This window comes from Cladophialophora carrionii, assembly GCF_000365165.1.
Source record: "Cladophialophora carrionii CBS 160.54 unplaced genomic scaffold supercont1.14, whole genome shotgun sequence".
In the NCBI taxonomy this organism is placed as follows: domain Eukaryota; kingdom Fungi; phylum Ascomycota; class Eurotiomycetes; order Chaetothyriales; family Herpotrichiellaceae; genus Cladophialophora; species Cladophialophora carrionii.
Window position 1 is genome coordinate 65804 of NW_008481821.1, and position 15178 is coordinate 80981.

A 15178-nucleotide genomic window follows, 5' to 3' on the forward strand; every position below is an offset into this window, starting at 1 on the left:
TGCGCGACCCTCGAGAAAGTTATGTTTCTCCGCACTCCTGATGATATTGGCCAAAGCCGCTGTACGCGCCTAAACCTACTGCGGCTAGCGCATTCGACTGTGGGGATCCAAAGGCCGCAGCGGCAGAACCAGGTAAACAGTACGGAGTGCAGTACACAACTCAGTGTCACTGGTTTTGGCGGTGGTAAATTAACACGAGAGCGTACTGGCAAAGCCTGGCGCAGACAACAGCAGTCACCGTCTCTCTGAACTTGCGGAGATGTCTTTCTAGTGGACTGACCTCCCGCCACTTCTATTGTTAGACGCCGACGCAGAAATATATCGACCCTATGCGAACGACGAGCAGCAGCTAGTTCCCGAAACGTCTACCCCCTTCATGGCCGTCACCGATGTTCCCTCGGTCGCAACCTACAAAGATCTAATCGATTCATGCCTGCAGCAACTCAGCGATGGCCGGGAGGATGGAGATATCGACTCGGCGGTGTTTGAGACAGAATGCGCCCAGCTTTTGAGCCAGATTCTAGCCATTCGCAAAGATGCTACTTCAGACACCCTCCAAATCCACAATGCCGCGGTGGAAACCGTCTGTCGCGAGATCGTCTGGGATATCGTGTCCTCAGTCGATATTTCCGAGCCTGCCTTTGCCCAAGTCTGGGTCCTCCTCGACGTCATCAATATTCTGTCCGACAACGAGCTATGTGAACCAGGATTGGGTTTTTGGCTTGTCGAAGAGCTGCTGGACAGCCAGACTATTGAGGGCTGCAGAAAGGTCTTTGACTACCTCGAATCGCGCAGGGAGAAGATGACAGCAAAACATTTCAAGCAGAAGAACTTGGTCATACTGCGGTGCTGCAATGAATTGCTCAGAAGACTGTCGAGAGCCGAGGACACCGTTTTCTGCGGCCGTGTTTTCATCTTCCTGTTCCAGAGCTTCCCGCTAGGCGACAAAAGCTCGGTCAATCTGCGAGGGGAGTTCCACGTCGAGAATGTTACGGCCTTTGATCCTACGCCCGTCAAGTCGGAAGATGCCATCAAGCCAATGGAACTGGACAACGCGACCCCTCAGGCAGCAACCTCTGGAGCGCATACACCGGCTTCTCAGGCCCAGGACGCCGAGAAGACCGCAAGAAGCACACCCATCCCGCGAGTAGCTAAAACTGAACCCAAAGACCAACAGCCGCCTCCAGACCTAGACGCACTGTACCCCAGGTTCTGGTCACTACAGTCCTTCTTCTCAGCACCCACAAGGCTTTTCGACCCTACCAACATGACTGCATTCAAAGATGGCATCACTCAAACCCTCTCATGCTTCAAGTCAGTCTCCAGCAGCTCCACAGCCTCGACCACAAGTCCGAGCGATGTGAAACGCGGTCTGAAGCGCAAACGGAGAAATGTCGATACGTCCAGCTCAACTTCGACATTCAACCCGAAATACCTCACGAATCGCGACCTCTTCGACCTTGAAATCCACGACATCGCTTTCCGGCGGCACATTCTAGTCCAAGCACTTATCATGATTGACTTCCTTCTCAGTCTCTCTTCCACCTCCAAAGCTAAATTCGAAGGCTTGACCAACAAATCCGTCCTGTATCCTTACACCCTGTCAGAAGATGACGCGAAGTGGGCACAGTCCACACGGTCGCAGATTGCGACCTATTTACAACAGGGCGGCAACGGCAACGAAGGAAAGTTCTACTACAGAATGGTCGATACTGTGCTGTCCAGAGACAAGAACTGGGTAAGGTGGAAAGCGGAAAATTGTCCGCCAATTACACGCGAAGGTGTCTCGCCAGAAATGTATCTCCAAGCGAGGGATACGCTGACGAAACAGATCGAATCCGCTCGCGCACCGTTAGTCAACCCACCTGGCGCGAATGATCTCGCGTTTCTCTCAAAAGTCGAACCGCTTGAGGCACTCAAGAACCCGTCCAAGCGATATAAGGTCCCTACGCCAGAGGAATACTACCGTGGGATCGAAACAGATGAGCTTGATATGGACTTTGCCACCACCGAAGAGGAGAAACGAGACATTGAAGAGCGCAAGGCCGGGAAAGTATGGCGGGCGCTAAGAGGTAGTAAGAACCGGTTTGTCATGTGTGAGAAGGTGCAATATGGCGGAGACTGTAAGCCGTTGATTGAGGAGGTCAAGACGGAAGAACACGAGGAACATGGAGAAAAAGGTGCAGAAGGCGAAGGCGAGGATGAAGTGAAAGACAAGCTTCAAGGCCTTGAGAATGGCATTAGAGCGGAGATCAAGGTCGAAGGAGGGGGAGAAGTTGAAGGCCATGCGCAAGTCGTGGCACCGGAGAAAATTGAGGCCTCGCCGCCGCCGCCGCCGCCGCCTACCGAAGTGGACGAGCCGCGAGAGCAGCCGGGAAAAGACCTCGACATCGTCACCAGGGTGGAAGACGCGGAAATGACCGACATCCCTCCCGCTTCTATGCCTGCAGACACGGTCGATGTGAAGAATGCAGATGTGACGGAGGCGACTGTTGACGGAGATCGGGATCCTGGCGAGACGGATTAAGTGATCTCTACTGTATGATAACCAGCTCCAACATCACGGAATATAGAATGCCTAGCCTCACGAATTGGCAATCAGCGTAATATCCTTAAAACGTAACGGAAACGGTATTGAGTACAGACTGATTTCCACCGGAGCCGTGTACCGCCGTGTTAATGCATGTTCGAAGGCTGGCAAATATAGATGGTCCAGGTAGACGACACAATAGGCACTGCTGAGCCGAGACGCCCGGTCGAAGCAACCGCACTGATCGACACCAGAAGCATACCGACCGACACGGATGTTATGCCACTCAAACCGCAGTGGAAAACGTTGATTGCCGTTCCACTGCAAGCTCAGTAAAATCAATACTACTCGAATAAGTGCTTCATATCCCTCCATCACCTACATGATCAGCAAATCTTCCCGTGCCAGTCGAGAGACTCGCCTTCTTTCATTTCTCTCCTGGGTTCACCACGTCCAGTTCTCTCCACTCTCGGACTCACATTGTCGGCTGGACATGCTTGCAAAGTTGATCATGTTGCCGAGTCCAGTATAGGGTGTCGTGGTCGGGCGTAGGCAGTCGTATCACTTACCCTTGGGATAGCAGAGTGATCAAACTCGGCGGGGAGTTGACTGTGGGACGGAAAAGTCGCTGATGCGTTAGAAGAAGCCGAGTTCGCGTAGAAGGACATGATCGATGCATACTCGAGATGGGGACGTGAAGGTGGTGGTGTAGCAAAGCTTCGATGATGAAAAGAGGTATGGGCTTTGACTGGCTTTGCGTTGAAGACTATTCATTTCCGTAATGACGGCGAATCTGGCTCTGACCACTGCGTCTATGGCCTGTATAGCAAGTGTAAAATCCAGAGCTGCTCACAACAATGCTTTGAGCATCGGGAGATGAGCTTCTCAATGCTTGTTCCTGTAGCTGACCAGTCATGATTGATGGTCGGCCCTTGATACGTTCAGAATTTGGGGTGAAGAGGGCATTGCTCGTACGTTACTCGTAGAACGGCAGATCGCTGGAGAGGTTTCACCTTGGGGGCAAGCGGGAAACGAGAGAGGTTTTCGCTGCCTGCCTGACAGACACACCAATCGCAGTGCTGTTGTCCCTCGATAGTATCAGATGGCATGTTCCACTGGCTCTGGATGCGAGCATTGCATCAATTCTTGCTGAACACGAGCAATGGAAACAATTAATTGCTGAGAAGGGATTCAAGGACGACCATTGCAAGCAAACAGAAGCTTGGATGTGGTTGGGACACTGGGTTGACTACCTAGGAGGTACGGAGTATGTGTCACCGAAATGGTCGAAGGAGGAAAGATTTACGTGGGAGAAAAGTATGTGGGGAGTAGAAATCTGCCAGAAGGCTATGGCACAGCCCTGTCGAAAAGTGCGGAGAGGGCGAAATCATTGTTCCGGAGATTGAAAATTTTCTCACCACTGCGTGCCTCGCAGCGACAAGGGAGGTTTCACACGTGATGACAACCGAAACTCCGCGCCTGGAAAGATGCATTGTGGGACATGGAGACCCGCTGAATTCCCACGAGTCAGATCGTCAAGTTTCCGAACCTCGCCAAAACGGCAGTCTGTGCACGCTGATTGCGGGGTAGGGCTAAGATACCTACCCAGCAGGTAGGATTGTGATCGAGAGAACGAAAGCCCTTCCCAAAGGCAAGACAAGGATCTCCCCGAGTTGGAGTCTGACGGTATATCCCTTTGACCGATACCTGGTAGATATGCACGGAGTAATAACGACTGATAACGCAATGTACACAGTACGTCGTATCGTTGAATAGGGAAGGTGTGATGGACTGTGACATGTGGCTGGGAAGATTGCAGCGCGTAAAAAAGCCGGGGGCAATATTGCGCGATAAGCGACGAAAATGATCCTTCGACTCTTACCGGATTCTTGAGCTACTATCGTAGTGCAACATCTGTGCATATAGAGGGCCGGATACCTAGACAATCCATGGAAATCCATTTCAAAAGCAGCTTGCTCTCAGGGACCTCAGAAGACACTTTGAGACCGATAACTTTAACAGAGCTCCGTGATGGGGCAAGTTGGACGCGAGTACTCATACGGAGGTTGACCCACCGTTTATCATCACTGAGGGGGTTCCGCAATCAGCCCTGAAGTGCGACCAACGAGGCTTCGTTCAAGCCTCGTTATTCTACAGCCAAAATCTGGGGCGGCAATCTTGACGCGTGAGGCTGCAGTATCAGGACGCAATAATGCTTCTTGGCCCCAACCAAGGCTCATCTCACGACTCCCGTCTCGAATTGAACCATGGCAAACCACAGGGGTTCGGGCAACCATGAGGTAACCGAAAATGTAACGGTGTCTCAGCAATTTTCGGAAGGTTGAAGTGCGAGTTGTGATTGATGCATGGCGAAACCGAGTCCCTTATCCTCGTATCTCTTTGGTAGCATTTGGTGCTGATGGGCTGATGAGCGCATGGCCTCCTGAGGGGCAATGGTTTCGTTTGCGCCTGCGATTGGCTTTCTTGCTAGCTTCTCGGAGACAATATCTGTTGTGGGAAGGCCGTTCTCTAGCCTGACGGCACCCCCGGCCAGTCGCTGTCCTCCTCCTGGTCGACTCCAAAGCCTTGTCCTCCTGGACGGCGGTCTTGGTTGGCCTTCGTCTGGTGTGTTAGGCTTCCCCACCTCTTGTGTGCTGTGGGCCTTGCCTGGCGGCTTTTCTCACCACCTTGTTGTGCAGCCTCGGCAGATTGTCGCCCAGTTGAAATCAAGGCCTGCTGGCTTGAACTGGCCTTGCCACTACCCAGAACTTGGGTTCATGCCAATTTGTGGATGATAAGGGCAGCCGTCGGCGTGATTCATCCTCTCCACGTTGGCGGCGCTGGAACTAAACGTTAAAGGATGAGGTGATCGGTCGAGGGCGCCGCAGCTGCTATCAAGGAAATGAGCTTCTGTTCGTTGCCACGTGCACTTGCTGCTGTCTCGTATGTGAGGGAGGGATCAAAAGCACGGGAGGAATGCTTGCATGCTTGGAGAAGAGAGGGTCGACCAGTGACAGTTGCGGGCAAACTCTGGGTCTGAAGCCTGACTCGAGGATGAAGCGAGTCTGAGCCTGATTGCCACTGCTGCCACCCCCAATTGAATTTACCGTGGCTCGTTCAGTTACGGTGTGCCGTGCACCTCTCCGCAGCCTTATTACAGGCTAATTAAGCCTCGTCCGATTCCTCTTCATTTGCACACGGCAGCGTCCCCTCTCCGTTTGAATTCCTCTCACCCTTCCCACACTTTCCTCTTTGTTTTCCCCGGAAGACCGAGAAGGTGCGACCGCCAGCGTTGAAGGTCACAGCTGCACGCCGTGTCTGTAAACAGTCAAGCCTTCACTTCCTGCGCTTTACTTACGACGGCCTTCTCTTGGCGCGGGTCGCCACACTTTCGCAGCCCGGCAGCTCACCACTTCTTGTCGCGACTGTCTGGCACGTCAACCTTGCGTCGAGTCTTGATCATCTTCGCGTCACGGCGGCTCTGCGAATCACAGATTATTACATCGCAGCGACAGTTAACGCGAGCATGGGCGACCTCTTCTGAGCCCCAGCCTACAGTGGACTCGAGCTCAAAAGCCTCGCGCGTTGTTGCCACGGGAGCACGCCTCGTCGGCTTCGCTTCGCTCAACTCCGACCCTCACCCCAGACTCACCACTCATCCCCACTGGACCACCACAATTTACCGATTAAGTCGCCCATCATGGCTACCGATGCAAACATCAACATTACTGCTGCCTCTCTGCGCGGTAGCCCGTCCGATCGCATCATCAAGCCACGACCTCGCAAGGACTCTCTACAATCAATCTCTGGCTCCGATACCCACCCCGGGCGCGTGGTGAAGCCTCGTGCACGAAAATCTCCCGGGTCCGGAGCTAAGAGATCTGAACCCGCCAAGCGAAAGTTCATCTGTTCATTCTCACACTATGGTTGCGACGTTGCCCTTAGTTCCAAGAATGAGTGGAAGCGCCATGTCTCAATTCAACATCTCCAGTTGGGGTTCTATCGCTGCGACGTCGGCTCATGCAACCCAGACTTCAACCCCAATGTCCCCGGCCACAAGCGTGTGTACAATGACTTCAATCGAAAGGATCTCTTCACCCAACACCATCGACGCATGCACAAGCCTGAGACCGGCCCAGGCTCAGGCCCCATTGCGCCCGGAAATGCAGGGGACAAGGACTGGAGAGCCTTTGAGGACAGTCTGGAAGAAGTTCGCAACCGATGCTGGATGGAGAAGCGCAAGCCACCACAGCGCAGCACTTGTGGCTTCTGTGGCAGAGTCTTTGAAGGTGAAGGCTCCTGGAATGAACGTATGGAACATGTGGGTGGTCATTTTTCTCGTGACATCGTCGAAGCCAAGGAAGAACGTGAGGATGAAGATCTCACCAACTGGGCGCTCTTGCAAGGCATTATCAAAGATGGTGGGAATGGTCGTCATGTTCTTGTTGATCAACCGCCAACGGCCACCGAACGTCCTTACCTGGCAAGAGATCGAGATGTCGCCATGACCGATGCGCCAAGCTCAGATGGCATTTCCCGTGATGCCGAAGGCTCCCCATCTTTGAGCGCATCCTCGAGAAAGCCAGATACGGAGAGCAACTATCCTAATCTGGACAGTCCCCGCGAAGGTCGCCGTCTCAGCAACGCCATGAGTGCCAACGGTACGCCGCGTGCTCCCTCAGCACCATTGCTTGCGGCGGCGGGACAAGCTCTTGCTGCGGCTGCTCTTGGTGCAACTCCGGGCTCCCCAGAAGACAAACTTCAGCCTCCACCAACTCCAGAGCGCAGAGGGTACAATCTGGCCCCACCACCTCTGCAGGGCGCGAGACAATCCTCAGCCCCTGCTGATAATGGCAGCGGTGACCGGCTGGAGGATCTTATCAATCAACTGATCAAGCCCAAGCCGCCCAAGACTCACCGTCGGCTCACGTGGAAATGCGTAAGTGGAGTGTGAAGCCATCTTCGCTGCTATATAATACTAATCAGCGTGCTATAGGATTGCAACCTCGAAATGTCAGTGGATATCGACGATGCGGACGAAACGGCCATTGAAAACCTCCAAGACATCAGCATCATTTGCAGCAAGACGTCCAACCCTTACTTGAAGGTTTCTAAGAGCGGCAAGTATCAGGTGGTGGCTTGCGATGAACTCGCCGACTACATCTGGAAAAATTCCAAACAGCCAGTTGAGCAACATAATCGGCCCGCCGAGGTTCCCGTCAGCTAGAGACGCAGGTGTTGCCGAATACCACGAAAGAGGCAAAGTTTGCAGTGCCAGTCGGCAATGTCGAGAGTAGACGTCTTTCGAAAATGAGACCGTCACAATCGACACCTTGTGGGGTGCCAAAACTCATACGTTAGCATCATCGGTTGCCTTTTTTAGCGTCAGTGTAGTTACTGATGGACGTTGACGCTTAACAACGCCGTTACAAGCCTGAGAGTCGTCAACAAACGGACTATGGAATTGCTGTGGATACACAGGGACACGGAAAATGCCTGGGGTTTTTGGACCATACAGATTTTACACCGATGACACGCAATGGGTGGGCAGCATGGTTTTGTCCTCCACCGTCACTGTGAGCAGAATGGCGATGGTAGGACGCTTGCTTGATCTCTGAAAGAATCGTTGGTTTCACATGCTTCAGGAGGTCTGCTGAGGTCTTCGCCTTGTGATTGAAGGCCAGACAGTCAAAATGTCAGCTGCCTTTACACTCCATCGTTTTCGATGCCTGCTAAAGCATCTCTTTCTCTACCTGCATTTCCATCGCCTCGTAGCTCATCGAACCCTCCACTGTACGCACATTACCCAAAGGGCCAGATCTCAACAGAGTCAGTCACTGGCACGATGATCGGAAGTCAGACAGCCTAGCTCTGCACCTCGTGCTGCGGATAATGTGACCTATCTGGAGCGTCTGGAATTAAGAGTGGAGATGTCCAGTGCTTGAAAAGGGGCCTGAGGCCGGGAAATTTTCTGAAGGCTACGGTCCTCCGAGGGAGGGGGGTACGAAGGATACCTCGTACTTCACGTCCCGTCTGCGTCTCCTGCAGGTTCTAGCGAAACAGTGTCCTGGTACAAGCCGAGCCGATTCCGTGGTCAGATACGCCCGGAAGCCCTTCACGGCAGAGAGGCAACAAGGGAACAGCCGAACTTGCAGCTGCTTCTGCATGCTTGGACGGGCTTGGGCTTGGGCCTTTTCAAGAAGCCCAGCCAGACCCTCATGACTTTCAGCCAAACAATCTCTTTATCGAAAGCACGTTCACGACATCTCTCCACAAGCAGCCCACCCATCATCCATATCTATGGTCTGAGCAAATCGCCTGCCAAAGACGCCACATATCCCAGGCTGAGAACAGTATCTCAGCGGCACAATATGGCTTTCGCCAGCGCATTTTGCTCTGAGGAGATCCTTTATCCTGCCCGATTTGCCATTGAAGCCCGCCTTAGAAATCTCACCTCTGAATCATGGCCTTCAGCGAGACTTTCTTCTGTGAAGCTGTCTCACCGCATTCCCAGAATCTGTCTTCCCCGTCCAATCCTCGCTGTTGGCTAATCATAATCCAGCTGGTACGTCGAAGACCCCTGGTCCGGCAGGCCCTGGACGTCAAAAGAACATCTTTTCCGCTATAACAACACGCGAACTGTGGGACCGGGCTGGCGGCAATGTCCAGCCAGTCCAAATCCTTAGACATCAGCGACTGGCCCCTACAGCCGACGACTCGACAAGGTAGCATTACTTCATCACTGAGTTCGCCTTCGGAAACCACCAGTGTACATTTCGCCAATGTAAACCTGCCACCTACGCCAGCCTTGTCTGGCCGGAGCGACAATGGTCGACTATCATCTAACGGACCCGGGAACAGCGTACACGTCCCACTGAGCAAGCCTGTCCATATCTCTTTCAGCAAAGGCAGCAAGCTGTTCAAGTTGAAGTATTCGCAGATCCAGCTGCGGAGGGACCCTGCAGGTTATCTTAAGCAGATTGAATTGAGCGATCCAGCCGGCTTGCAAAGTGCATTCATCCATTCATTCCCAGGCACCAAGATCCCTATCCCTCATCTCGAGCAGCCCGTCACCTCCAGCACCTCTCATATTTCCCGGGTGTCATTCCTTGAGGAACAAAATGTACAGACGGCACAGACTTTGTTCCAAGCACAGCCCCAGTACACCTTCGAGACATGGGAAGGTACGTAGCATTGCAGGCACCCTCATTCTTCATGACCGGCCTCTTATGAGTCCCCAGATTGCGTCCACTTTCAAGAAGCTCTGCTCAGCCAGACAGTGGTCTTCACCGCGGGCATTGCAGAGGCAAAGTCGAAGGGCCGTGGTGAAGAATGCATCAGCCAGAATCTGCGGATATTGCGATCGCGGACCGGGAAGCAGACGATTCTGTTGTTTGCAAATTCGCAGCGAAAGGAGAAGAAGCGCTACATCACAATACCGCGTAAGTCCTGACGAGATGCACGGGAAGCCGCGGTGGACAAACCAGCAGTGGCATCTATCTGGCACGAATGGGTCATTTGGGAGGCCCACGGCCTGGCTCCTGTCACCTTACGGCCCCACCGCTATGTGCTGGGCAGAGTCTTGCCCGGTCTCCCTGTGATAATGAGCTAGCTGACGGATCAACAGTGGACTGCATCGACCATATTGAGCAGAGCAAGAAATCAGGACGGCCCATGACCATTTCACTGCGACCAAACTTCGACCTGCTGGCACAGCTGAAAGTTTTGCACGTCTTGTTCCTGGACGAGAATGGTAAGTACTCCCATCGAGCGGCTGCTTTTGCCATTGTAGATGCCACAGCTAATTCTGCTTCCAGATCGTGAGTACCCCTTTCTCCTACATGAAAGCTGCAGTTCTGGCGATCAGTAGTTATCGTCCGCCCACTCCCGTACGAGCTAACGAGATGTCTCAGAAAAGAAGTTCTTTGGCCTGCTGTGCCATGGTGTTGGTTTCCAGGGGTGATGAGAAGTGTGTCTGGATATGACTGTGCATGAACTCTCGTTATATGAGCGTATGAGCGATGATGAGGATACCCAATGACGATATACTGGTTATGTCGTTTGCCAGATTCTTTCGGGCCTCGTGTCGAGGACAGCAATCACAGAGTGTAATGGCTGGTCGCTAGCTAGACATTGACCGATCGGACTTCCCTTCGGATCTGCCGTATTGTGTTCGACACGGTAGGGCTTGCGGTGGAACCAGCACTGATTTTCTGAGCTCGGCGCCCTGGTCACCAAATTCCAGCAAATCCGTACAAGTAGCCAGAGCAAAGAAATTACGACACATTTACGCCCGGAGCTTGGCCGAGATCCCTGGTCCGCAGGGTGGAGGTGCGAGGGTCCATGGAGCCATCTCGATCCGTGGGATGGCGGCGTGGTCCTGGGCTGCAGCACAGCTTTCGAAGGGTATAGCGTGGGTTGTGAACGGCTTACCGGCTCCAACTATCTCTCCACTAATCACGGTTTGAAGGTCCAGCCTTGAGATGCCTCTCAGCAAGCTGTGTCATCGCTGCCATGCTGTATATCCCCATTCCTGGCATCTCTGTAGAGATCGGACTGGTTAGAATTAAGCTCGTCTTTGCCCGGCTTATGACGCTCAAGCCATTGCCAACTTGTGATTACCTCCCAAGCTCTCCAAGGAGGCAGCTGCCTAGAAAAAGCCTAACGGCGACGCTGTACTGTAGCATGACGCTGCTCGGATCATGTCGGTCTAAGGAGATGGCTGGGGAATTGAGCAGCATGCTGAGGCCTTGGGAGTATTAGCACAGGGCAAATGGATCTCATCGAGGCCCGAAACGGGAGAAGGGTCGGAGACGAGGCCGTCGAGGTGCCTCGCTCAATTGCACGTGGCAGTTCTGAGAATCTGACTGGGCCCTCTGAATGTGCAAATCTCTCACTTTAGCGACGCCCTCGCGACCACCAACCCGCGCCCAGGGAGCCTTGGACGCCCCCCTCTAAGCACCATTCCCTCACACCGAGCTCACCACTCGAACTCGGGCTTTGCAGGCGTGAGCTTGACCTCGCCAGGGCCAACGCTCGGCGTGGGCACAAGTTCCTCTGCCGTAAGGACGCACACAGGGAGGCTAGCCGACTCCTCCAGGAGAGTTCCGATCTCTGTGATACTAACCATCGAAACACCTTGCGCAGGATGGTGCTCTCACTGGCCAGTGAGCTGCTGCCCACGCGGACGAGTTCGTGGTCCCACGCCGTTCAGAGCCCCGATTTCAAGAGAAAGTAGCCTGCTAGGCTCTGGTCTACATCGCCACACTAGAGGCACTTCATATCCGAGTCCCGCCTCTCAACAGCCAAAAGCAATTCAGGCGCCTGTCCTCACGGCCCCAGCGCCATCCATTTATTCCTAACAAACATCATCTTCGTCCATCTGTCGTCCTCCATTTGCTCCCGCTCTACACTTGCAACCTAACCAGACCGCGCCTCCGCTTACTGTTACGCTCCTCCCAATCGTCCGCACCATGGATCGTTGACGGCGTGGACCCCTCGCTTTCGGCCCCATTTTAGACCCCTCGACCTTCATCATGGGACGATGGCGCGGACGTCTGTATGCGACTGACCGCGCGAGAGATTTCGACCATGAAAGGGTGAGTGTTTGTTTGCAAGCAGTGGCTGCGGCCGGAGGGACAAAGAAACTCACATCTCGCTTGCTCTCAGGATCGCCATGTGCGTGTCCGCCAGATCTACGAGACCATCGACCGCCAGCCTTTCCAATGGGTCGTCGTCCTGGTCGCCGGAGTGGGATTTCTGCTCGATGGATTCTCGGTGGGCTCAAGTCTGGTTGCAAAATCACTCCTGTCACTAACGGTGCGACAGCTCTTCGCGGGAAATATTGCTCTCCCAATGATTTCATTCACATACTGGAATCAAGAAGTTTCCACCTACAAACTGACCTGTATTAACATCGTCACCCTCACTGGCACCTTGATCGGTCAAGCCACCTTTGGGTTCCTGGCCGATAAAAAGGGAAGAAAGACGATGTATGGAATTGAGTTACTGTTGCTTATTGCCTCGACGCTCGGCGTCGTCATGAGCTCCGAAGGTCACAATGGGAGCATGAGCGTCTATGGATGGCTGATATGGTGGAGGCTGATGGTTGGGATCGGCGTGGGTGCGGATTATCCGGTCAGTCTCGGGTTCGACGAGGCGCTGGTGCCGCTGACGACGTGATACTAACATGGCCATAGCTCTCTGCCACGATCTGTGCCGAGTTCGCGCCCACGCGTCATCGCGCCCGAATGATGGCATGTGTCTTCTTCTCGCAGCCGCTCGGGCAAATCATGGGCAACGTCATCTCTTTAATCGTTGTCGCCATATCTCGCAAGTCGAGCGAGGACTCGGATGATCTTCGACGTTCCGTGGACATCATGTGGAGGTGGATTATCGGTATCGGCGTCGTTCCGGGCGTCGTTGCTCTGATATTCCGTTTCGCTATCCCCGAAACACCACGGTTCCTGCTTGATATCGAAGACGATCCGGTAAAGGCGGAGTTTGATGCCACCCAACTGTTCGGCGAGAGTTCGATGAACAGTGAGATGGAGGCAGGAATGTGGTGTGACTCGCTACCGGAGTCTGCCCTCTCAACACGCTCACTGGATGACCGATCCGATGCCAGACCATCATTCACCGTGACCTCGGCGCCTTTGGCTACACTGAACTCGTCTTGGAAGATCTCAAAGGCCGACATCAAACAGTACTTCTGGACCGAAGGCAACTGGAGGACGTTGGCAGCTGTATCATCGTGCTGGCTCCTGTTGGACTTTGGGTATTACGGCATTGGCCTCTCCAATCCACAGTTTCTGGCGAAGACTTGGGGGAATTTGAACATTACCGGACCTCGGCCTATCTGGCAGACCGACGACGACCCGAACACCGACATCTACGACATGTTCATGCATACTTCTGTTCAAGCGCTAGTGATCTTGAATATTGGGAGCTTTGTCGGAGGCTTGCTATTTATCCGTAAGTTTTTCTGGACTGGCCGAATCAGGACCACAGAATTCGGGAACCCCTGGCTCTGCCGAGATTGACTCGCAACGCTGACGATATCTTAGTCTTGTCGAGCCGCTTGAATCGGGTATCTCTCCAAAAATACGGCTTTTTAGCCCTGGGTGCTCTGTTCATTGCCTTGGGCACGGAGTTTATCACAGTCCATCAGGAGGGTGCTCTCGCAATCACCTTGTACGGTATGTTCTCCATTTCACAGAGGCACCTGTCAGTATTGGTTCATGCTAACCGGGATTGACAGTTCTTGGCCAACTGCTTTTCAATCTAGGTAGGTCTCAACACATGCCCTACACTCTTTCGTGTCTCTAAACGGTGGACAGGCCCGAATTCGACAACATACATCATCCCTGCTGAACTGTTCCCAACGCGCTACCGGTGTACATGCCATGGCATTGCCGCCGCCTCCGGCAAGCTCGGCTCAATCCTGGTGCAGGTATTCTCCTTCTACTACAAATTTGGGTCCTCGTCGCCTGGGGACAATCAAACAAGGCGCTACGGTACGATCCTGGTCATTTTCTCGGCGTGTATGATACTTGGGGCGGCAGTCACGCACTTCTTCGTCCCAGAAGTCCAAGAAAAGGCGAAGCGGGGATCACTTTGGGCTGGCAAGTGAGTATACCTTGGTTCTCTATCCCCAGGGCATGACATTCAAGCTCCGTTCGGCGCTGACGACGTCTTTAGCTCCAAAACACTCGAGGAACTGGCGCTTGGGAGATGGTCCGCCGGCAGCTTGAGTGTAACACGCTCTGCACCCGTCAGGAGCATTGATGGGTTATGAGGTTCTGCTCATGGCCAGAGTATCACTGTACAAATGATCTGGCACGGCGATAACGGAGTTGATGATTGAAATGTGGTATGTATCTAATCGGTTGGGCCTGCACCCGTCTTATGTGCAAAGGAGCTGGAAAAGGTGTTGAGCACTATACCCCTGATAACGCAAGTTCGTCGAGATATTGTCTGATGCTGTGCTATGCAGCTTGTACCAAAGTCCTCGCCCAAGCGGCTTGTTTGACTGTTGGCTGGCGTTGACCCGGAACGGACCGGGATGACGACGCTTGGCATAATTAAGCTTAATCTCGAACCACATCATTTCTTTTGGATTTTCGTCAACATAGTTCGACCAAGTTCGCCCTCGAATATGTTGTGTTGAAGCAAATCCTTTATGTGTCACGGTACACGTACAGCAATTTGAATGGTACGGCGAACTAGCCTCAGCAGACCGTTGTGGTTGCCGCCGCATCATGGTGCGACTGTTAGTGCGCATGAGAACCGCTCCTCTGTCCAAGTGCATCCATACCTGCGTCACTGATATGTACAGCAGGCGTCGAGGTGTGATCCCAGCTTCATTCATGGGGATGCGCTCTCAGGCTCAAGCCGAGGATATCTCTCTGTCACCATCATCCGGAGCGCAACTCTGCTCACACCTCTTGCGTCTCGATGCTTCTTTCCAATTTGGTTCACTTCGCCCTGACAACATATTGAGACATACCTGTGTGATTGAGCTCGATCTCAGCGCAAATACTCTCCCTCTTCTCCCTCTTCTCCCTCTGCTCCCTCTGCTCCCTCTGCTCCCTCTGCTCCCTCTTCTCCCTCTTCTCCCTCTTCTCCCTCTTCTCCCTCTTCTCCCTC

At 53.4% G+C, this 15178-nt stretch overlaps 4 protein-coding genes across 4 annotated transcripts; all 4 read left to right on the top strand.

The window, feature by feature from the left end:
* Positions 1-376: 376 nt before the first annotated feature.
* Positions 377-2527, top strand: G647_10341 (uncharacterized protein; the record flags this gene model as incomplete). The annotated part of the gene is made up of 1 exon (XM_008726332.1): positions 377-2527. The coding sequence occupies one exon, from the start codon at positions 377-379 to the stop codon at positions 2525-2527; it is 2151 nt and encodes a 716-aa protein (XP_008724554.1).
* Positions 2528-6230: 3703 nt separating this feature from the next.
* Positions 6231-7757, top strand: G647_10342 (uncharacterized protein; the record flags this gene model as incomplete). The annotated part of the gene is made up of 2 exons (XM_008726333.1): positions 6231-7469; positions 7527-7757. 2 exons carry the CDS (start codon positions 6231-6233, stop codon positions 7755-7757), a joined length of 1470 nt encoding a protein of 489 aa, XP_008724555.1.
* A 1434-nt stretch (positions 7758-9191) lies between these two features.
* G647_10343 (uncharacterized protein) lies at positions 9192-9983 on the top strand (the record flags this gene model as incomplete). Its single annotated transcript, XM_008726334.1, has 2 exons — positions 9192-9714; positions 9772-9983. The coding sequence occupies 2 exons, from the start codon at positions 9192-9194 to the stop codon at positions 9981-9983; spliced, it is 735 nt and encodes a 244-aa protein (XP_008724556.1).
* Positions 9984-12066: 2083 nt separating this feature from the next.
* On the top strand, positions 12067-14162 carry G647_10344 (uncharacterized protein; the record flags this gene model as incomplete). The annotated part of the gene is made up of 7 exons (XM_008726335.1): positions 12067-12129; positions 12200-12307; positions 12359-12667; positions 12730-13504; positions 13597-13728; positions 13791-13817; positions 13870-14162. The coding sequence occupies 7 exons, from the start codon at positions 12067-12069 to the stop codon at positions 14160-14162; spliced, it is 1707 nt and encodes a 568-aa protein (XP_008724557.1).
* Between the last annotated feature and the right edge of the window lie 1016 nt (positions 14163-15178).